The sequence below is a fragment of the Leiobunum rupestre genome, chromosome 4 (genome assembly GCF_980474605.1).
Source record: "Leiobunum rupestre chromosome 4, qqLeiRupe1.1.hap1, whole genome shotgun sequence".
Classification (NCBI taxonomy): domain Eukaryota; kingdom Metazoa; phylum Arthropoda; class Arachnida; order Opiliones; family Sclerosomatidae; genus Leiobunum; species Leiobunum rupestre.
In genome coordinates this window covers 46,696,344-46,718,306 of record NC_143387.1, presented here as the reverse complement: position 1 = coordinate 46,718,306, position 21,963 = coordinate 46,696,344, and the positions used below count along the sequence as shown (strand labels likewise).

The window sequence follows — 21,963 nt, the reverse complement described above, 5'->3', positions numbered from 1 at the left end:
CCTCGGAAAGGTTCCTCCACTAGTACCCCTTCTTGGCGTTTGCACGTCTGACAGCGTCCGCCAACTGCTTTCTTGTCCTTTTTGCTCTCTCAAAGCTTAAGCGTTTTTGTTTGAAACTCTGGTAGTAGGTGTGACTGATATTTTTTCAACTAGTTAAAAATAAAAAGTCGAATTTACGTCAAATTTTGTATTGATTGCATACAAAGTACAAAAATAACTATTTACAGATTGGTACTCGCCGGGCTTACACAATAAAATCTTTACAATAGAACCGTTTTTCATTTCTTCAGGCTCAAAACTTTACGAAAAATAAAAAAAAATATTAAGTTAAGGTTATAGTCCTGCTATTGTAATTTTTCTTTTTACGCAAAGAGTTGTTAGAAAACTACCGGCAAGTAATAATTATAATAATATTAATAATAATATAATATAATATGTTGATTCAAATAATTAAGATTCTAAAAATGTTTTTGGCCTTCGTATTGTCTACGCAAAACAGAGTTTTTTCCCGAGTTACATCGCTTTTCCATGCAATCGCTTGGAATCAAACTTCTCTAAGAATGTGGACGGAGCGTGCGCGGCAACTACTCGAATGACACTATCAGCCACAATGTTGTCTACCAGCGACAAATGTGACAGATCTAAACCAGGAAACGGATTCTCTGTAGTCGTAGTGGGAGATGATGTTGTCGCGGATGGAGTGGTGGTTTTGGGATCAGACGTGGTCGTGGTAGTGGTAGTAGTAGTAGTTTCCTCGGTAAACGTAGTTGGAAACGTAGTTCCCGGAGGTTCTTGAGTCGTAGTTATATCTGAAACTGTAGTTTTACTGGCAACAGGGGACTCCGTTGTTGTTGTTGTGGTGGTAGTGGTGGTTGTTTTTCGTACCTTTCCTTGATATACCGGTCGAATTTCTTCGACTACATTATGAGCTTTCGTTTCAGGCATTAAATCTTCGATTCTAATTCGCCAAGGCGTCGCGTGGGTTTGTGACGTGTACTTAAATATGTGAGGCGACGTCACTTGCGTCGGTTCGCTAGTTGGTAAAGGCGTTGTAACGTCTCTGGCTGATGGAATTTTGAAAACTGTTTTAGTTGGTAGTAAAACCGGAGTTTCCTCGATTTTTGGAGACCATTTCACAGAAACGTTAAATAGATTGTGAACGGACAGCGTTGGGTCAGTGACGACGATGCCCGCCGTTTTCTCCTTGTCTTTAATTCCGACTTTATAAGGGTGATCGGTGATCCAAGTGGGAGAAAATTTCTTATTATCCTGGTGTCCAAGTTCTTTGTAAATGGCCCAAGAGGACGAGCCTTCGTGGTCGTAATGTCCCTCGGATAAAGGTTCGGACCATTTAGAGTGCGTCGTCGTAGGCTCCGTTGACGGCGAAAAAAATTCAAAACCGTACTTGAATTCCGTAGTCTTAGATGGCGTTGAAGTCGTCAACTCGTTAGTTTCAGCTTGAACCTTTGACGTTGATTGGTGATACTTATAAGTATCCTTTCCTGGACTACCCACGAGATATTCCGCCACGTAGGATGGCTCAACCGAGACTTCGTCGTGTTCGCTTTCCCCCTTCAGTAGGTCACCGTCGGTAGTCGTACGAGTCCTCGTCACCCCGAATAATTTCGGACGCGTTTTGTCACTCATAGCGCCACCCGTCGCGTGAAAAACTTTCTTCGGAATTTTTTCTTCAGTTACATACGGAGCGTCTGTAGTTGTTGAAGATCTTCTGTACGTAAATGGCGCTTTCGTTGTTGTAGTTGTTTTCACGTACGTTCCGTCTCTAGACGGTTTATAAGTTGGTCTTGGGAAAACTTTAGTATTTACGGGTCTAATTCTACCTCCAAACCCGAGTGTAGATGACGATTTGACATTTTCAGTGGATACTTCTTTCACGTCCTGGTTTTTGGACTCTGCTACGGGTGACTGTAAACTCGTGGCATCGGAGGCAACTGTCACCGCGTCGGATTTGATTTCTTCGGAAGAAGTGGTTGATGCCGGAGGTGGTGGGAATGTGACGGTAAATGCTGGAACAGGTGGTACAGTGTAAGAGTAATCAAACGGTGGCCTTTTTTCCGTGTTATTCGACTCTTTCTCCGGCGAATAGGTGCCGTAAGAATTTGGTGGCAGTGGAGGCGGTGGTGGATTATAACGGAACTCGTGGCTGTATGGCGTAGCTTTGGAGCCATTCTTGTTTTCTTGATTTGCATCAGAGCCAGCGTTGGCGTATGGCGGTAAGCTGTTGTAATATGGTGGTGGCTTAAAGAAGTCCGCGTCGAAAGGATTGCTGATCGGATTGCTATCGTTGTAGTGTTTCTCGTAGTGGGCATGAACATTATCTGGGTATCCCAACGTCGAAGTTCCATTTCCGTTAGAATTTTCTTGTTCTTCTTGAGGTGCTTCTTCGACCGGAGCATTATCTTCCTGAGAATTATATTGCTGAGAAGGTCGTTCATTATCCTCGTTTTCTTCAGACGGATGGTCTCTTTCCGATTCGTAATCCTGACCAGGTGAAGGTCGGTAGTTTGAGTGTGACTCGTGATCCTCGTGCGTTGAATGTGGCCCGTAGTTAGGATCTGATTGACCGTTGCTCGGGCCTCGGTCATCGTTGTAATTTTGCTCTTCACGGCCATCATATTCCGATGGCTCTTGGTCTCTCGAATTGGTATGGTCTTGTTCTCTGGGACCTGTTGACTGGTCTTCGTACTCCCCTCTCACGTCTTGGTTGGGACGTCTGTATGGGTTGTAACCGTAACCGTAATAGGGTACTTGAGTAGCTTGTCCGGGTGGTCTTGGTTGCTCTTGAAAGTGATGCGGCGGAGGTCTACCCTGTGGCGAATTTCCGCTTACGACAGGCGCTTTGAACTGATCACCGTACTGACCTTCCGGGGGTCCGTGTGGTGGATAATTTTGCTAGAAAAATAATAGCGTAAAATAATTATTAAAAGCACCAAACACAAAAGAAAACGAAGAACTTACTTCAGGTGGCGGAGGTCCGTGATGACCCGCTGAAACAAATCCCTGGCGAACGGAATGTTGGGGTCTATTATATCCACCGTGCGGCACTTGAATCGTTGGAACAGTCAATGGATATCCCATTAATATATGCCCAGGGGACGGATTAGCTAATAGGTGTTGAGGAACTTGAGGGGTTGGACGCTGTGGGTAATTGGAATGGTATTGCGGAGGAGGATGTTGAGGGAGTTGCTGATGCGGGTGATGTCTCAATGGTGGCGAGTGAAATTCACGTACTGGTTGGTGTCGAAATGTTTGATCCGATATTATAGGCCGGGAATTTATTCCGCCATTTACAGGTGTTTGAACGTATCGACCGTTGTCTTGCATATAAATCTGTCCCTGCCTCATAGCGTGACCAAACGGGTTGCTTAAACTCGGAGAGCCCAAGTACGGAGAGACGGCGGAATGAATGTGATCTGCGAAGATTAATTGTCTTCTACGACGGATTCGCGAATCTTTGGAATCGGTTTCATTCAAAGAAACATTTACGTTACTGGCTGAAGCGTCTAAATCGATATCAGCGTTGAAGAAGTTTTTGTGGTGCGGAGCATCGAAGATAGCTTCTCTTTTTTTACTCGCTCTATTAATTTCGTAACTCACGCTCGATTCAGAGTTCTCCAGTAATCCATCGTGACTGTGGAATTTAGTGGATTCAAATGGAGATGAATCGTAACTTTCAACATCATCTATTGGCTTGTAGAAAATGGTCTTTTCCTCGCTCTCTTTATCATTAATAACTTTAGGACCTTCGTAAGTGTAGCTTCCCATGAACGGCTTTTGTTCCCTTTTGTCGTAATAAGTCCCGTCTTTGGCACGCGTTGATGTTTTCCCTTCGGAAGTTTCTTCGTGTTGTTCCGAATAATGCTCGCTGTTTATGGAGTCAGACACCTCTCTGTCCGGCATCGCTGGATCGTATTCGACGTGCGACGCCAATGGGTAAGATTCCGCGTGAAATAAAGACTGAGAAGGATACAGTGTCCCTTGAAATTGACTATTTGAATGACCATTCACGTGATTGTAGTACGTTTCTCCGTTGGAAGGAGCAGCGATATGGTGAGATTCTTCTTGATAAACCGGATAATGCTCAGTCAATTGACTATGCAATGGGTACGCTACTTCATCTTCCACATTATGAATATCATCTGGCCTTTGTTGGGATGTTTCTTTGTTAGGCTCTAATTGAACTAGAGTCGGGTGCTGGTTGTAGTTTAGTTGGTTTACGTGTTTCGAGTGTTGTTGCGGGTGGTGCTGCGAAGAATGACTCTGCTTCTCTTCTCCTCGAGAGTTTTCGTTTCTCTGAACATTTTCTTGACTTTCTTGGCGCTCCCGATCATAGTGGTCCCCGGGTGAGCCGGTTTGAGACACCGCTTCGTTACGAACCTCTTGACTTCTTAAAGCTTGCGCGTTTTGCGGATAGGGCTCTGGTTTTCGGTTGAATGTAGGTCTGAATTCTTCCCTTTGGGCCGTTTCCTGGTTTTGCTGAGGTGAACTTTCGTATATACCGCGATCTTGTTGCCTGCTATTTTCGTAATTTCTCTGGGCGTGATGTAGAGACGTATGGTAATTTCTGAAGGGTTCAGTTTGGTAATCGCTTTCCGTAACGTATTGTTGGTTTTGCGGATCAGATTGAACTTGTTCGTGAGGTCTTACTTGACGGTTTGTATCACGAAATCCGTATTGATTCGGTGGTCTGTCTTCGTATGGACTATTTTGACTCTCTTCGTAGTATCCCGGATGACTTTCTTCGTACTGATACTGGATTGGATGTCTTCCTTCGTTTTCACTGGGTTGTTCTTGATATTGTGGATTGACCTGATATTCGTTTGGTTGACCTTCCTGATAGTCAGTTGGCTGGCGCTCTTGAAACTGGCTTTGGTCGGTTTCACTATAATGGTTTAACGGTTGACTCTGAGGTTTTTCTCTGACACTCGCTGAATTTCGTTCTTCTTGATGTTGGTTCGGCCTTCTAGTTCCTTCGTGTTGATTTGGGCTCACGTTTTGCCGAAGTTGTTTTGGTTTTCTGTTATCGTGGTGAAAATCTTTAGGGTTTCTATTTTCCTGATATTGATTCGATGCAACATGACCTCGAGGATAATATTCATCGTTGTAGTTCGATAACTGCTGGTTTGATACGTCAGAGTTGGCTTCGGAATAAATTCCCTGCCCATTCCCCACAATGGCAAAAACCGGCGCATCTTGAAAAGCGTCTTGATATCGATTCGATTGCTGATGAGGTCGTGGTGGAGTTACGGGGTACCAAGGGCTGTATTCTCCGTAAGGGCCCGTTTGATGGTTATCCGGACTGCTTGTCGCGAGTAGTGGGCTAAACCCATTATTTTGGTAATTACCTTGGGGATCCAAATGCGTCGTTTTATCGCTGTTGTCTTTATGGTCATATTCCTGGCTTTGATAATGATTTTCATTGTTCGGTTCCGTATATCGAGAATCACGGTACCCTTGATTCTTTGGGGTATATGGCCTTTGAGATTCGTATCGCTCTCTGTTATCGTTGTCCGGGAAATGATTTCCATAGTTTGGTTTCACTTTGAAAATAAATTCTTTCGCTGGTTTTGTGGTTTTCTTTTTCGGTTTGGTGACGTGTTTAGCTAAAGCGATCGTTACCTTGTGTCCCTTGAGGACTTTCTTTTTCCGAGGAGCCGGAGTTGTTGAATGATGGTCGTCGTATACTTTACTGTTTAGCCGGATGGTCGCTCTGTGGCGAGGTGGAGAAGTTGGCTGGAAGGGAGGCTGGGTAGATTCCTTAAACAAGTGCGTGGGGGGTGGGATATCGAAAGGATCCGCGATTGGCCCCACAAAGGTGGACGACGGAGGAGGCGAACTGGTGGTAACCGCTTGCTTTCTGTTCTTAATTCTCTTCACTGATCTTAAAGATCCATTATCTTCAATTAGACTCGATCTTTGAACGGGGGGTTCCGTTTGGAAATCGTAGTGACGATAACTACTAACGGATGACGTCGTTCGAGTTTCGTATATAATTTGAGGTGTTTCGGTAGTAGGGGCGACTTGAGGTTCCGTACTGCTTTGGTACTGATCGTCGTAATACACGTTTGGTCTCTCGACCGTTGTTTCAGTGATGACTTTGGGTTTCTTTCGCCCTCTGGTCCTCTTTCTGGTTTTCGGTGGCTCAGTTGGTTGAATCTCAACCACGTCGGCTGGATAATCGTATTCGGCAGGAGGGGCCGCTGTTGAAGTAGTTACTTTGATTTTCCTTCTGCGAGTCGCGGACGTCAGTCTAGAGGCGTATGGTTTTCTACGATTTGTTCTAGTTTTAGGAAGTTTCGGTCTTTCGGTAGCGGCCTCGGTTGATGTATACGACAAAGCCGAATAGTGGGGCTCCGACGAATAACTGGCTTCGGTGACAGTCACGGGAGATGCGGTTAAAGTTAATGGTTTTTCGGTGGTGCTACTGCTGGATCTTTGACCTGCCAAGGTGAACTTGTTCTTTGGCCTCTGTCGATTGAATAAAGAACGAACTGAGCTACTGGTAGTGGAATCGGAGCTTACTGGTCTGCTGGTCGAAGTGTCCTCGTTACCGAATACTTCTAGCTTTCTATCTCGCCTACTGTTGGAGGTATCGGAGCGAACGGGGTTATCGGTCGTAGACTCGTCTTTGCCAATTATTTCTAGCTTTCTATCACGCCTATAAAATACGCGGATATTAGATTAAATATTAATTTCGTTTAGTTGTGAAATGAAAGCTTTAATTACCTGTGACCGCGTCTTGTCGGTGTCGTTGATGTCTCGACTTTGGTATCCTCCGAGCGCCTTTCTTTCCGACTACCATACTCTTCCGGATTTTTTCGAATGGCTTTGTCCTCGCTGGCTTCCGCGTCCGATTCGTGGTCGGTGTAGTCTAAGACTTGCTTCCTCTTCGGAGTCACTTTTTCTTGTTCCTCGTAAAGTGCGGAATCCGGCGTCTCCGTTGTGGTTGACTCTCGAAGGAATTCGATGATTTCCGTCGTGTCTGGAGGAATGTCCTGGATGTGAGGAGCCTCTTTGGACGAAGCTAAGGATCGGCCTTGCGTCCCGAGTTTGTTATCGAGCGTGTGAACCCGCTTCTTGGTCTTCCTCGGTTCTGGCTCAACTTCGTCGTCGTAGTAGGCTTGCGTAGAAGTCTCGTAATCGTCGTAATACTGTCTAGGCATCGAGTATTCGTATTGGTCGTAGTCGTACGGGGCATCTTGAGGGTTGTCGTCTTCTCGAGGGTTTTGAGTCACGTACGCGTCATTAGACGGCACCTCTGTCACTTTGTGGCGCTTCGTTTCTTTCTGACCCCAAGACGATGTCGCTTCCGTGGTAGTGGAAGAACCTATTTTAAAAAACACACACGAAAATTAAATAAAACAAGATAAATTTTTATATACATTTGTAGAAAATGTAATATTTTGTATACGTATTTCGTCAATTTTTTACGTAATTTCCAATGACTAAATGCAATAATTAAGTTTAACTTTACATGTTTATCACATCGTGTTTAAAAATACCAAACTTAAAGAAATGAGACGTTAGACAGGTTAAGGCACAGCTCAACAACTTGTAGCTGAGTGTAAACTTAGCTCTATACAATATACACATTTACAAGTTCCCTTCACCGACGTTTTATCACGTTGGCTTGACTTGTCCATTTTATAAATAAGTTAAGTTTATAACATTGAGAATTTATTTTTATTATTACGCGGGAATTAATACAATTAGAAGTTTCATTTAAACCAAGGAATACCTCCGCGTATTGTTCCATACCAGAGTGACTGAGAAAAATCATATCACCTCGGGCAGGAATCGAACCTACGACCTTTAGGTTACCGTCCCAACGCCACTAACATTGGACTACCGAGGCCACGAATAACCAGGCCTCGGACATCCAATTTGAGAATGACTCGATCTGGTTGACATTATTGACAGGATACATTTAACCCGTTGTTGACGGTGCCGTAGCATTTTACATCAACTAATTTATAACAGGTCCTTGATAGCCTGTAGTCATAACATTGATAATTTATTTTTATTATTACGCAGGAATTAATACAATTATAAGTTTATAAGTTAAGTTAATAAGTGAATAAGAACCACGGCTATGGACTGCATTTCAATGAGTGGTAAAATACGCGAATAGGTAGAATAGTCCATAATAAAAATGAAAAAAAAAGCTAAACCCTCAACAAATTTTTTTTTCCATTTTCACTAGGGACTATTCTACTTATTCGCGTATTTTATCACTCATTTAGGCCTAAGGTGGTGCCAAAAAAAGCCAAGTACGCGTGAAATCAAATTAACAATATCTACTAGAGACTTTTTGGGATTGATACTAGAAATCGATTTAAAGGGCGAGTGATTTTAAAATTTGACTCAATTTGGGAGTACACTCCTTGACCCTTTGTGTTTGAGTAATATGTCGTTTATGCTCAGAGCTCTGAAAAATATTATCTATACCGTTTTTAACTTTGCTATGGTGGCGGCTCGAGATGGTGGACGTAAGCAAAGGGTTGCTGGTGGTAGTGACGCTGTTATTGTCTTTGGGCCTGATGTTCTCGTTGATGTGATAGTACTCGACGGATTTGGCACACGTTTTCTTGCCGAATCGGTCGTAATCGCAAATGAGGTTCTTTTGGTTGAACCTCGACGTTGGAGGACACAAGAAAGTGAACAGCATTCCTTGGCCATTGCAGTAATGAAATACTTCGCAATTAAACTCGATATCGGCGTAGTAGCCTTCGTGGCGTCCTTTGCAGGTGAAAGTGACCAGAGGCAAAATTTTGGCCAATGGGTCCTCCGTGGTCGTAGTAACCTCTTCATCTTCGTCTCTGCTTCGGCTTCGGTGCTAAGAGTAAAGAATAAGTAATTAATTGAACGATGTCTTTGGTTCATCGAACAATAAGCGTGACGGGACGTTCGATTGAGCTCCGTAAGGTGTCGTTGCTACTCGCACAGGCGGCTAGCCATGTATATCGAATGATGGGTTTATTGGGCTAAATTAAATTTGAACCGACGAGGAAATGTTATTCGAGTTAACGGTTAGCGAGCTCGAGTTTTCTTAAACTTTACAAATTAGGCAGCAGAAGACATAAACGAAGCTCTTATGGACGTAAATATTTGTCACAACATGCTCAGAAAGGGAAAATCTGTATCTTGGAATATCTATGTTTTTAATCTCTACGAAAGATTGGTGACATAATTACGAGTTTGGGAATACTCGAAGATGGCAACGTCCTCCTTAATACAATTTGTGATTAATAGACGCTAGCATAAACTCTATTTATGTCTTATTCAACTTGTTAAAAAGGTTCCACGCGCGCCTTGATATTTTAGCGTAAACGGGCTCGAGCGTATTCGCTTGTGCTTCCTGAAATATAAAAAAAACGCACGAGCCTTTTACGCTAAAATATTAAAGAGCGCGTGGAACATTTTAACAAGTTGAACAAGACATGAATAATTTATGCTAGCGCCTATTCTTAGTTTTAAAAGTTTCAACCACACGTTTGCTTTTTAAGAAATCACGTGGATACTTTTAGAAACTAAACCAGCGCATTCACAGTTGCAACTTCAAAACGGGACAATTTCTAATAGAAAAATCACTTAAAAGTAAAACGCAGTTCGCTTTACCCGAATTGAGTTATATCTTAGATAAATAAACTACTGGACCCGAATTTATATAGCGCGCTTGGTTTTTTTTTTAGTGTAAAGCCGCTTTTAGCGCCATAGCTTTTCATACTGGAAAGATTTCTACCCAAATATTACAAACCAACGACGTTAGGCCAAATATCTTTAGCTCTAAAATTTTAGCCACGTCATTTGTATTTGGCCGGAAACATTTCGCGGTAGGTGCGTTTCAATTTGAATAAAATTATTTTTGCTTATGTTTCGGGTCTATCAGTTTATTTGTCCAAGGATAGACTTATTAACGGGAACTTCAACCGGACAAATTCTAAATTTCGCAAACAAGTAAATTAAGTATTTGCCCTATTTGTAGGACCATTTTTCCCTTTCTAAAAGCGCGATTGTCGATTCGTCTTGTTTAATAAATGTCGCGTCTATACTTTCGTTCTAGCGAAAAATTTAACTGGTACGAAACCTTTAGGAGGCAGATGTTTGTTCATACTGATAAATAGTCCAAAAAAAAAACATTTTACGTAAGAGCAAATATAGGTTATCAATAATATCGATATTAATTATTTATATAGCTGGATACGCGTAATGCGTTTTAAGTCATATTCACCAGTCTGTAACTCCAAACCTAAATATATTTCGTTTTAAAATGCACGCCCGCCACACCGTTCTGGTTTCGTCGTGAAAATAAATTCTTCGCCGTAAATATCCGTATTTAAACCGGGTGTATTTTCAACGAGGATAATTTCGTAGCAAAACCATTACGTAAAGGACATTTTTGTTTACTTCGTGTGTTCCGACTCGGTCCAGCGCGGCCGCACAATGGGGCATTTCTAATCTAATAAGATCGCCCGCGTATAATAAGCGCTAGCTAGATATTGTTATCAAAAGAAATCAGTTCGCTTTCATTCCACCCCCGAAGCGAAAGTAGCGTTTCAAACGGCGACTTTATAAACAAATTTCGCACTCTGAAAATCCTTAATTCTACAGCATTCACTTTCCATTTTAAAAAAGTCAATGCGTGTAAATTCGAGTGAAATAGAGCTTGTGCTAGAAATGAAATTTCGAGTCGGGAAACGTATACGCTAAATGTTCCATAGAGGAAGTTTATATTACTAAATGTTCGAAACAATGAGTTTAAAATCATATTGATATGAGTATTTACTCTACGGTATAATAGAATAAACAAAGGGGTGTAATTTTTACATTCGCTTCACAGACGACGATGCTTTTTACTTCGGATTTCAAAATTGGTTTTTGTAATATATCCTTTGCAAAGAAAATTCCCAAATATTTTAAAGGAAATAGATTTTTAAAACAAATAGTAGAAGTTCTTTCGAATCTAACGTTGTGCGAAAATCGATCGAGTGTTTCTTCGATATTGAACGGAATGTTTATTTACGACGGGACAACCTAAATTAACGTTCAGAGGCGAACTGGCAGGTGGGCATAGTACTACCGCGGCCACCCTTTCGGAGTTTCAAATTCGAGGGTGCTGGCGGAATATTATGGCACTCCGAAAACGGCCCGGACTGGCCATGTTGGCTGGTCGGCGATCGGCGAAGGCCCCCGGCTCAAGGGGCCCCAAATTGCTCATAATAAATTTTTCCTAAAGGTCCTTTAGACACGTTTGACGTTTCAAATTAACGTGCACGTAAAATTTAGTACACTTTTAACGGTATTTGTTGTTCTATAAATAACCATTTAGATTTTTATTCCATACCCCCCCACCGCCCGGTAAGGGGGCCCCTCTTCAGTCTCTAGCCGAGGGCCCCCAAAGGAGCCAGTCCGGACCTGTCCGAAAAGCTCGTTCAAATTTCGATCGTGCTAACGCGACCCTAATCCCCGACCACGGATTCGCTCCTGGATTTCAAAACAAGGGCCACAAGTAGGATTTTGCTCACCGTGACAAGTCTAGGGGAAGTTCACTATTAGATTTATGAGTTTTTTCGCGTCATCATTGCGTTTTGCCATATCGCCACGCCGCTAGAAACGTGGTGTCCTTTAATATAAAAACTTGTTGAGGTTAACGGTAATAGTGAGTGTAGGGAGCTGTTGGATCGCGTGGTACGAAGGGCTGGCCACCACCCTTCTACGAATTGTAACCCGGCCACTTGTTTAAGGCATTATAAGTCTCTAGATGACTTGACCCGAAGGTGGTGTCTTGGGTGTTAGCCTAGCTGATTGATTGATTGTTTAAACGATTTTTTCAAAATTAACTAAATAATTTGACTATTCGTAAAAAGTCAACGTTGCAACAAATAAACAGCCTTAGCCAACCTCCGCGCGTAAATAGTTCGTACATAATAGATTAAGTAATCTGGTTCATTTTTTAGCAAAGAGCTAATTACCGCTTGGGAGTCGAACTAATAATACTAATTGGTCAAAGCCGCCAAGAAAATATGTCTTGTAAAACAACAATCGTCGTGGAATGAAACTAGTTTACGCTCCGGCTAATCTTTTTACAAAGAAAACACTCATTTCGAACACACGCTTTTTTTTGAACATATCAGAAGCGGCGGTCACCCAAATTCATCGGACAAAAAGAGACCGTTCGCTTTTCGTGGTTTTATTTATTGAAGAGAAACGGCGTTTTTTTCACCTGGAAATGGGACAATGAGCGCTTTTTCGGAACAATATACAAAAACGCCAAAGGTATCAATGATACTAATTCTTTTTTGTGATATTAATTATTATCTCCATAATATCGATATTTTAAATACCGGTACTGGTTGAATCGTTTGAAAACCTAAATTCAAGAATTTATATCCTAAAGTTTTATGGTTTATATAATAATAATAATAATAATAATAATAATAATAATAATAATAAGCTAGGCTAATACCCAAGGCACCGAGGGGTCGGACATTTACCAAAATCCCGTACACTTTGTTTAAAATCGCAAAATCTTTTAACTCTCTCTATGGTAAATTAACATTGAAATCCCAAAATCACTTCAAAAAGTAATGATAAAATCGCCAAAATCTCTACGAAATCCCGAAATCCCGTACAAAATAATGGTAAGTGTCCGACCCCTCGCAAGGCACCACCTTAGGCCTAAGTCATCAAGCGACTTTTGAAGCCTTGATCTCAATAGAAAATCTTGCTACGGGATTATATCATCCAACGATATTTCAACACGCCTCTCAGCGGGAATTAACTACTACATTTTAGACTGTGGCGCCACGAGTGCGTAAAAACCTTGACCTTCCCTGCTAGGGTTGTACTCCAACCCAAGGCGTTGAGTACGATCCCATTTCAAAATTGATTAAATACCGATAGAAGTAAATGAACCGAAGTTATAGGAGATGGCCAAAATTTTAAAAGGCATTTTCCTTAAGGGGGAAGAATACAGTAAAAGCCTCTTTTTCGTCCAAGCTGAACGTTTCTGTTTTAACAATTACATAATTTAATTATATTTTTCTTATTAGGCTAAACCTTCCTCTAGTGCTTAAAATAATTTTGATAATTCTAATATTAATAGTTCACGAGATATAAGGTCCTAACTAAAGGGTAGTTTGGGCGCTTGCCCAACTTGTTTAGCTCCGGGGGTCCGAATTAAAACTTAATTACTTTTAAATTTAAAATTGTCAAAATTATTTTAGTCACTAAACAAGAGACTGTTCTACATATAAATATTAATTTTATATTTTAAAATACAAAAATAAAAGGTTTCAGCTTGAAATAGCGCGAAAGTAGACAATGGTCACAGTAGTCTTCCCCCTTAACGTGGGGAGATGAAAATCCATCGGAGTTCCACCCCCTTTAGTTCCCGCCAAAAATTGCATTAGGGAATTGTGGGTATCCACATTCGATTTACCCGTCATAACCTTCTAGTCGATAGATGGCGATAGTGGAGCTATGAAGGCGCGAAATTTGAAAACGTTGATTAAAGGGAGATCTCGTATGGAAATTGCGCTTAGTATGAGAGATATAGCGGTCTGATAACTTCGGTTCATTTACTTCTGATACAGAAGAATCTACGCGCGACGAGCTCCGTCTATCGCCAAATGGTTGTATCCAATGACCTTTATCCGTAGATAGAAAGGTCATGGAGCTTCTATATATACATGGAGAAGAAACTAGCGGTCCCCCCCTCTAGACAAAAATGTACCTCAGTTCTGCGCAACGCTTTTTGTTCTCCCGCGCATCCCGAGCCCATGTAAACAATCTCTGACGTCATACCTCTAAACATGGATGTAGAAAGTACATCCATGCCTTAATTGCCACGTGCGTTCAAAGGCTTAGGTTTATTTTTAAGTTTTTATTACCGTCGTAGTCAAAAGTCTGTGATAATTTAAATGTACCTGATATAATGGATGAAATAGGTAATAATAAATCTAGCCAAAGAGAGTTGTCTCGTGTTGCCTATTCACGTCAAATTTATTCAATCTACCACAACGTTCAATCCACTTGAGGCATTTCTCTTGTTTTCCCAATCTTTTGCTTGGTTTCGGAAATGGTATAAACTTGATATCGTTGTTCTTAATATACCGGGAATCGCTCCTACAACCACCATACACGCATTTTTTCTTTTTCCCTTTCCTAACATTACTATCCATTTTTGTTTAGACTAAAACCTTTAGTAATTTTGTAACGTAAAACAACGATACGAACCGAGGGTTAGTTTTAAACCGCACTAACCGCAGCTATCTTTGTTGTTTATGTGAACTCGGCTTTTTTACAGAAAAACTGGGGAGGGATGAATATGTAGGCCCCCTTTTTGAGGACAAATTCTGTCTAAGGCTTCTCAGTACTGTTCATAGTTAGAAGAGGGGGGCAGTTTCTTCTCCATGTATAGAAACTCCATGGAAAGGTCATTTATTTGGTGGTATCGCGTGAATTTGTAACGGTAATTGGCGCGCGGGTCATAGAGCTAAATCTAGATCAAACTAAGTGACTAACGGCGTAATGGCTTGGAATGGGCGAGATGTAATAAGCGGCTGCGATATCGGACGCCGCTGCGATTCTTTCCTCGTGTCTGGGGGCCTCTTCGTACCCCTTTCTTGGGGATTAGTGATCGTCGGCGCTTAAATAAGAGTTTTGTAAGAATAGGTAGCGTCCCTGATGTTTCGGGTCCACGCTCGAGTAGCTTTCGGTGTCCCCGCCAGTTCTCTCGGCGACACGCTCGGATGGCCTCGTCCCCGCTATTTCCTCCGCGTTCCGGTTAAGTTAAATTACCAAACGATTTGGGCGCTATTTTTCCACCGATAATTCAAAATAAACTCAGTTTTTGCCGCGGCTTACCCTGTTTCCAGATTTTCGCGCTCTCCGCTCGGCTTCCACCAGATCCGCCAAACTCGCCGCTGAAATGAAAACAAAATCCACAATTACCAGAGAGACCATTTTAAGCAGTCCCGGAAACGACGAATTCGTCCTTGTTACGGAGGAGGGTTACCCTTTAGAAATGACTTCAGCCTTTGCGCGACGAATTAGCGACGCGACTCTTTTATTTATAACACCGTCTATTTATGGAGACAAATTTCATTTGAAACAATACTAGCGAACCTATTGTATTTTAATTGCGAACTTCGGAGGTTCCGGATTTAATTTCTCGCGACGCGGTTTATAAATAGTGGGCCTACTTAATCGAGACATTCTTTGTTTAAGAAGCCAGGGCATTTTATTCAAAGATTTTTTCGTTCTTGGCGGGTTTCTATGGACGTTGAAAAGTTATGAAATTCATTCCAAAATATCGGTAATTTGTACTTAAAAAATATCGGTAATTTGTACTTAAAAAATATCGGTAATTTGTACTTAAAAAATATCGGTAATTTGTATTTCAAAAATATCGGTAATTTGTATTTCAAATTTATGGCTATTTTGTATTTAAAAAATATCGGTAATTTGTATTTCAAAAATATCGGTAATTTGTATTTAAAAAATATCGGTAATTTGTATTTCAAAAATATCGGTAATTTGTATTTCAAAAATATCGGTAATTTGTATTTCAAAAATATCGGTAATTTGTATTTCAAATTTATGGCTATTTTGTATTTCAAATTAATCGGTAATTTGTATTTTAAAAATATCGGTAATTTGTATTTAAAAAATATCGGTAATTTGTATTTCAAAAATATCGGTAATTTGTATTTCAAATTTATGGCTATTTTGTATTTCAAATTTATCGGTAATTTGTATTTAAAAGATATCGGTAATTTGTATTTCAAATTTATCGCTATTTTGTACTTATAAATTTCCACTATTTTGTACTTATAAATTTCCACTATTTTGTACTTCAACCTAATCGCTATTTTGTACTTCAAATTTATCGCTATTTTGTATGAAAAAAGTCTATTACATTTTAATAGAAAAATGTTTTTAAATAATTCACATAATTTAAAATAGTGATTTTGAAGTACAAAATGGCAATAATTTCGAATTATGTGAATTATTTAAAAACATTTTTCTATTTAAATGTAATATACTTTTTTCATACTTTCCACTAGTATATTTCTAGAACTGAAAACAAATATAGAAATATCAAAATTTACTTTATTTATCAATTTAAAGGGGTGCAGTGAATGCCTAACGTCACCCCTATTTCGTCATACAGTGTACAGTCGACCACTAAACACTTGAAATGGTTCCAAAATTGAAGTAATTAATGTTTTCTACGAAAAATAGCCTTTCCTTAAATTAGTCGTGTAATTAGTCTACTCTCAGCCACTTCACTCCTGATTTAAGTACGAAATAAAAAAGGATTTATACCTTTTTGTAGAAAGGCGTGGCAGCCTGGTACGAGTTTCAAGGTGTTAGATGAATCTACGTTTCTCAAGTTCAAAGCGAACTAGGTCAAAAAGCGACTAAATTGCATTCTTCTTAACGTTTACGTAGAAATATATTTTTTTAAAGTTTATATATTTTGCTCCACACTATTTTGCAAAGTCGCGTTAAAGACGAGGAAAAATAATAGCGTATACCTTACCACGTCCAAACGTGATATATAAAAAAAATCAAATTTGTTTCGCACCATTGACGTCTAGTTCACAAATTTCACGGTCAGCTTGTCAACTGATATTTGACGGTTTTTCGCTCTACTCCGTAGAATGTTCTCGCGAGCAATTCTGAAAATCACTAAACTAGGTAGGTCCCATCTGCCATTAATTAAAGAATATTGATCGGTTTCACGACAATTATTTACGCCGACTGCTCCTTTAAAAGTCGATATTTTATTCAGAATCTCGGCGTAATTAAATCTTTCCATTTTATAGACATTAAAAAATAGTAATATAGGGAAAACATATATGCATTATTTATTAATATTATTTATAAGTAATTGTTATAATATTATCCTTTAGCATTTTTAACACTATTTATTCTTTATTGATATTATTTATAAGTAATTGTTATAATATTATCATTTAGCATTTTTAATACTATTTATTCTTTATTGATATTATTTATAAGTAATTGTTATAATATTATCATTTAGCATTTTTAATACTATTTATTCTTTATTGATATTATTTATTATTAATATTATAATTTAGCATTATTAATACTATTAATTCTTTATTGATATTATTTATTATTAATATTATAATTTAGTATTATTAATATTATAATTTAGTATTATTAATATTATAATTTAGTATTATTCATATTATAATTTAGTATTATTAATATTATAATTTAGTAATATTAATATTATAATTTAGTATTATTAATATTATAATTTAGTATTATTCATATTAGAATTTAGTATTATTCATATTAGAATTTAGTATTATTAATATTATAATTTAGTATTATTCATATTAGAATTTAGTATTATTAATATTATAATTTAGTATTATTCATATTAGAATTTAGTATTATTCATATTATAATTTAGTATTATTCATATTATAATTTAGTATAATTCATATTATAATTTAGTATTATTAATATTATAATTTAGTATTATTAATATGATTTATTATCATTTAGTATTATTAATAAGATTTATTATCATTTAGTATTATTAATATGATTTATTATCCTTTAGTATTATTAATATGATTTATTATCAGTATTATTTACTACTAATATCATTTATTATTAATTTTATCATTTAATATTAATAATAGTATTTACTATTAATATTATTTATTGTTAATTTTATCATTTAATATTAATAATAGTATTTACTATTAATATTATTTATTATTAATTTTATCATTTAATATTAATAATAGTATTTATTATTAATATTTTACACCTACTTTTTTTAAATGTAATATTTTAGACATTGTTTAAATTTTTTAATATTTTTGATACTTTTGGGAAAACAATTTGTAGGCCTCGTTATTTATTAAATATTTTAGATAAAATATCTGTAAATGAAGTTCCGTTTGACTTCGAGGTAACTATTTTCCAAGAGTCGTGTAATTATAACTTCTTAACAATATAGCTCATCTCCGCGGTGCGACTTGCTATTAGAATGAATGCGTATTCTTCGCGTTTAACCCAGTTTAAGAAAATAGAGAGAATTACAGTCTACTTTACGCGATTGAAAATATAAAGGTAACCTCGAATTTTCAAAGAAGAAAATGGGTCTCACTTTTCACCGTCTGATTTTGAGAAACCGATTTTCGTATTCCGCCGAAGAAGGACGATTTTATCGTACTTACCGCCGCTTTTCGGGAGAAAAAATGAACAATGAGGAAAATGATGATAATCAACAACTATTATTGTTGGAAAATTATCCTATCTATTGTTAAAACGTTGCCGAAGATGCTCCTCTTATTGTAATAGAGAGGATGTACCCAGTTAAAGATTTATAAGGTCAAAATCACCCGTCCCACTTAAATCTATTAAGAACAAATGCCGCATCAGAAATTCACGCTTACTTCTTCTAAATAAATTGGAGCCCCAAACTTTAGAATAAATGAACATTTTTACATATTTAATAATTTGTATCGTAAAAATTTAAAAATTGCGGATCACTTCCTTGATTATTAGAACAATCTCTTATGTTTATATCACGATTAAATCCATTTAAATTTAAATTGGCTGTATAAAGATTCAAATCGATTAAATCGTAATTAAATATTTCATCATAGAATAGCGTTCTGCAAATATACTTAAAAAAAGGAATATATTAACGTATATTATCAATTTGTTCATTCATTAACTGCGAAATTTTAAAATAATATTTTTTCTCAAATACATTTTGTAAGATTATCAATTTTAAATCTCTTCGGACTATCCGGATAGCTCGACAAATGCTTTATCTTTCCCGTTTTCGCTTAAGAAATTAATTTAATAAATATTCATGTAAATTATTGAGGAAAGGAAAATATTTGAATTTTAGCAGTATAGCCTTAGCAACGAATTACATTTTCTTTCGATAGGGTATTTAAATAAGCCAACGTGTACCAAAAAATCGATTAAATATTTCAGTCATATTTCTATCATTAACTGAATAGGAAAGTAACGTGTATCAAATTGTTTATAAGGATGAGTTTGATCGCGGAATAATACGAGCCCGACGATACGCTTGAGTAGTGTCCACCGTGCAAAATGCACATCGAACGCAGAAGAGCCTATTTTTCTCGATGGACGTGAGAAATGGTCAAACGTTTCGAAGCGTGAAAAAAGGGAACGAGATACACTAACGTTCATTGTTACTCTTTGAGCTCAGCCTTGATTAAAAATGCAACTCGGCCTCAAAGGCGCGACTCGACGTGCATTCGCCTTTACGCTAGATTTCAAAGTTATAAAGGATTTTCCTAATTCGCCGCGCTTGCGGTTCTTTTAATTAAGAATTAATTAAATTATAGGTCAAAAACGAAACAGTGCTAAGTCGTTTACGGAAAGAACGCCTTTATTTCCAAATCGCGAGAAAAGTAAAACCACAAAGGAGCATTAATTTTTTTCCGTTGGATTTCGTCATGTTCTCGCGCCAGAATCTCGCCTATAATGTGAAGATATACTTTACGGTTTCAACATTTCATTCAATCTTTACTCGTGGGCGTTTTTTGGGGGTTGTTTTAAGCGTACAAATGAAATTCCTTCTCATTTTAATTGTAGTTTAAGATTCCCCTTCTTGTTAAATTTTAAAAATTGGCATTAACAAATGATAAAAACATATTACAATTTAAGGCGTTAGTTTAAGGGTGAAGAATACGGTAAAAGCCTCTTATTCGTTCAAGCTGAACGTTTCTGTTTTAATAGTTACACAATTGAATTGTATTTTTATTATTAGGCTGAACCTTCCTCTAGTGCTTAAAATAATTCTAATATTAATAATTAAAGAGATATAAGGTCCTAACTAAAGGGTAGTTTGGGCGCTTGCGCAACTTATTTAGCTCCGAATTAAAAACTTAATTACTTTTAAATTTAAAATTGTCAAAACTATTTTAATCACTAAACAAGAGGCTGTTTTGCACATAAATGTTAATGTTATAAGTTAAAATACAAAATTAAAAGAGTTCAGCTTGAAATAGCGCCAAAGTAGACCATGGCCACTGTAGTTTTCCCCCTTAAGACGCAATTTTAAAGAATATATTTAGAAATAATTAATTATGTTTGAGATTAGTTTATTATCCGGAAATTACCTCCAGGAGTCGCAATTTATTAAATTTTAAACCAATTTTTAGTTGACTGAATGTTAAAAAAAAATAATTTAAGACAATTTCCGAACTCTTTAACGTACGGAAATAAGGAGGTTTTTTTAAATATCTAGACGATAACACGAGTTAATTCGAAAATTTAAAGATTTATAATTTGCTCAGTCAAATATTCTACTTCCTAAAAACGGCAATAATATTATGGGTGACTGGAAGAGGAAATGACGTACGTCTCAGTAGTATTTAATTTGAGACAATTTACTAATCGCGTAATTTCGTGGAAAAAGACAAGTATCAAAATCGAGAAAAAAAGAGCAAAGTAGAGAAGGCCGCGACAAGCTTACCCGCTGCAAAAGCCAACAGCCACGTGGCCGTTCGGAGCTTCATTGTTTCGGATCCGTCACAGTTTCACCTTCGTTTGTCCATCCCGCGGGAAAGAAATAGTTTAAAAAATATCCTTTTTTCTTCGGCACCTGCAACAATGATAAATTTTTGAACAGGATGTTCCGACGAACCTTATCTCTGCTTACCCCACAATGTTCCATCGATTCGGTAACAAACCAGGAATATTCCACGCTTTGCTGCGCGAGACTCAAATTACCGACCGTTCGGAAGCGGGACTTATATTTCGTAATCACGTGATTACACCAATTTGTCCAAATTGACGCGTTTCGTAAGTTGAATGTTAAATTTAGTTCAATGAAATGTAATATATATATTTTGTACTTACTAGGTGTATCGCGTGTTTAGAATTAATTGCCAAGTAAATCAAATTAAATGTTTCTTTCGCGTTATTTTAGTCGAATATAAGGAAGAACATTTATAACTTTTGTCTTTATCTTAAATTTTATTTAGAAATTGAATTTAAATTGTTGCGAATTTTGATTTAGAGATTAGTAAATACGCGTGTTACAGCGATTTAAAACCGTTTTGAGGTAAAATGTTAAATTGATCAGCAGAAATTATAATAAATATTTTATTCTAATTCTAATCTAACGCGTAATCCAATTTATTTTATTATTAAATTATATAATTTTAGATAAAGGATAAAATTTTAAACGCAAAATTGAAATTCGTTTCGTAATGTATTAAATTTAATCTATTAAAGATTTTAAAATTATAAATGTTTTTGCGTAGGGTAGTCCGCGATTTAAAACACACCGAATGCTTTTAGAGTACACGAATGGAAAATTGGAGATAAAATCTCAACGATTTAATTCATAAATAAACAGTAAAAATCCCGGAAATATTTTTTAGATATTATAAAATTTATTGAAACATTTGCATACCGGTAATTCAAACGAAAAGGGATTCGATAAATAATTTTATCGCGAAACAGATCGAGAATAACAAATTTATTTGAATCACGCTGTTAGCTCTAGTTTCCAAAGACTGGGCTACTCTTAAGTTAACGGTACTAGACTAAGATTAGCATAAGACCCGGTTAAATCGTGGACGATCTTACGTACGTCTGCGCGAGTTAATGAATTTGCTTCTTGTTTTCATGTTTTATTTATAGACCTGCTGCTGTGGAATGTAAATGCTGAATTAATTTGCAGATCACCCTAACCGCGTCAACATAAAGAACATCCTATTTTTAATTTCGGGTATTTCCTGGTTTGTGGGTTCTGTGGGGATCTTTTGACTGCATAAACCAAATATTGATTTTTGATACGTTTATAAATAGATACTTTATAAGCGAAGTAATATTGTTTTGATACATTTTAAATGTTTATTTAGCCTTTAATGTATTAAATTTTAGATT

At 37.5% G+C, this 21,963-nt stretch overlaps 1 protein-coding gene across 1 annotated transcript; it reads right to left on the bottom strand.

Moving 5' to 3' along the window:
• Positions 1-371: 371 nt before the first annotated feature.
• Positions 372-20,604, bottom strand: LOC149948004 (uncharacterized). Its single transcript, XM_090172530.1, has 6 exons — positions 20,543-20,604; positions 14,890-14,948; positions 8,470-8,857; positions 6,748-7,348; positions 2,980-6,679; positions 372-2,913 (listed from the first exon to the last, which is right to left on the bottom strand). The coding sequence occupies exons 1-6, from the start codon at positions 20,583-20,585 to the stop codon at positions 514-516; spliced, it is 7,191 nt and encodes a 2,396-aa protein (XP_090028656.1). The 5' UTR covers positions 20,586-20,604; the 3' UTR covers positions 372-513.
• Positions 20,605-21,963: the final 1,359 nt, after the last annotated feature.

Coding starts and splice junctions, on each gene's coding strand:
- LOC149948004 (XM_090172530.1), bottom strand. CDS start 20,585: ATGAAGCTCCGAACGGCCACGTGGCTGTTGGCTTTTGCAGCGG. Junction 8,858..14,889: donor CGCGAAAATCTGGAAACAGG/GTAAGCCGCGGC, acceptor CTTTACTCTTAG/CACCGAAGCCGAAGCAGAGA. Junction 2,914..2,979: donor ACGGACCTCCGCCACCTGAA/GTAAGTTCTTCG, acceptor TTATTTTTCTAG/CAAAATTATCCACCACACGG.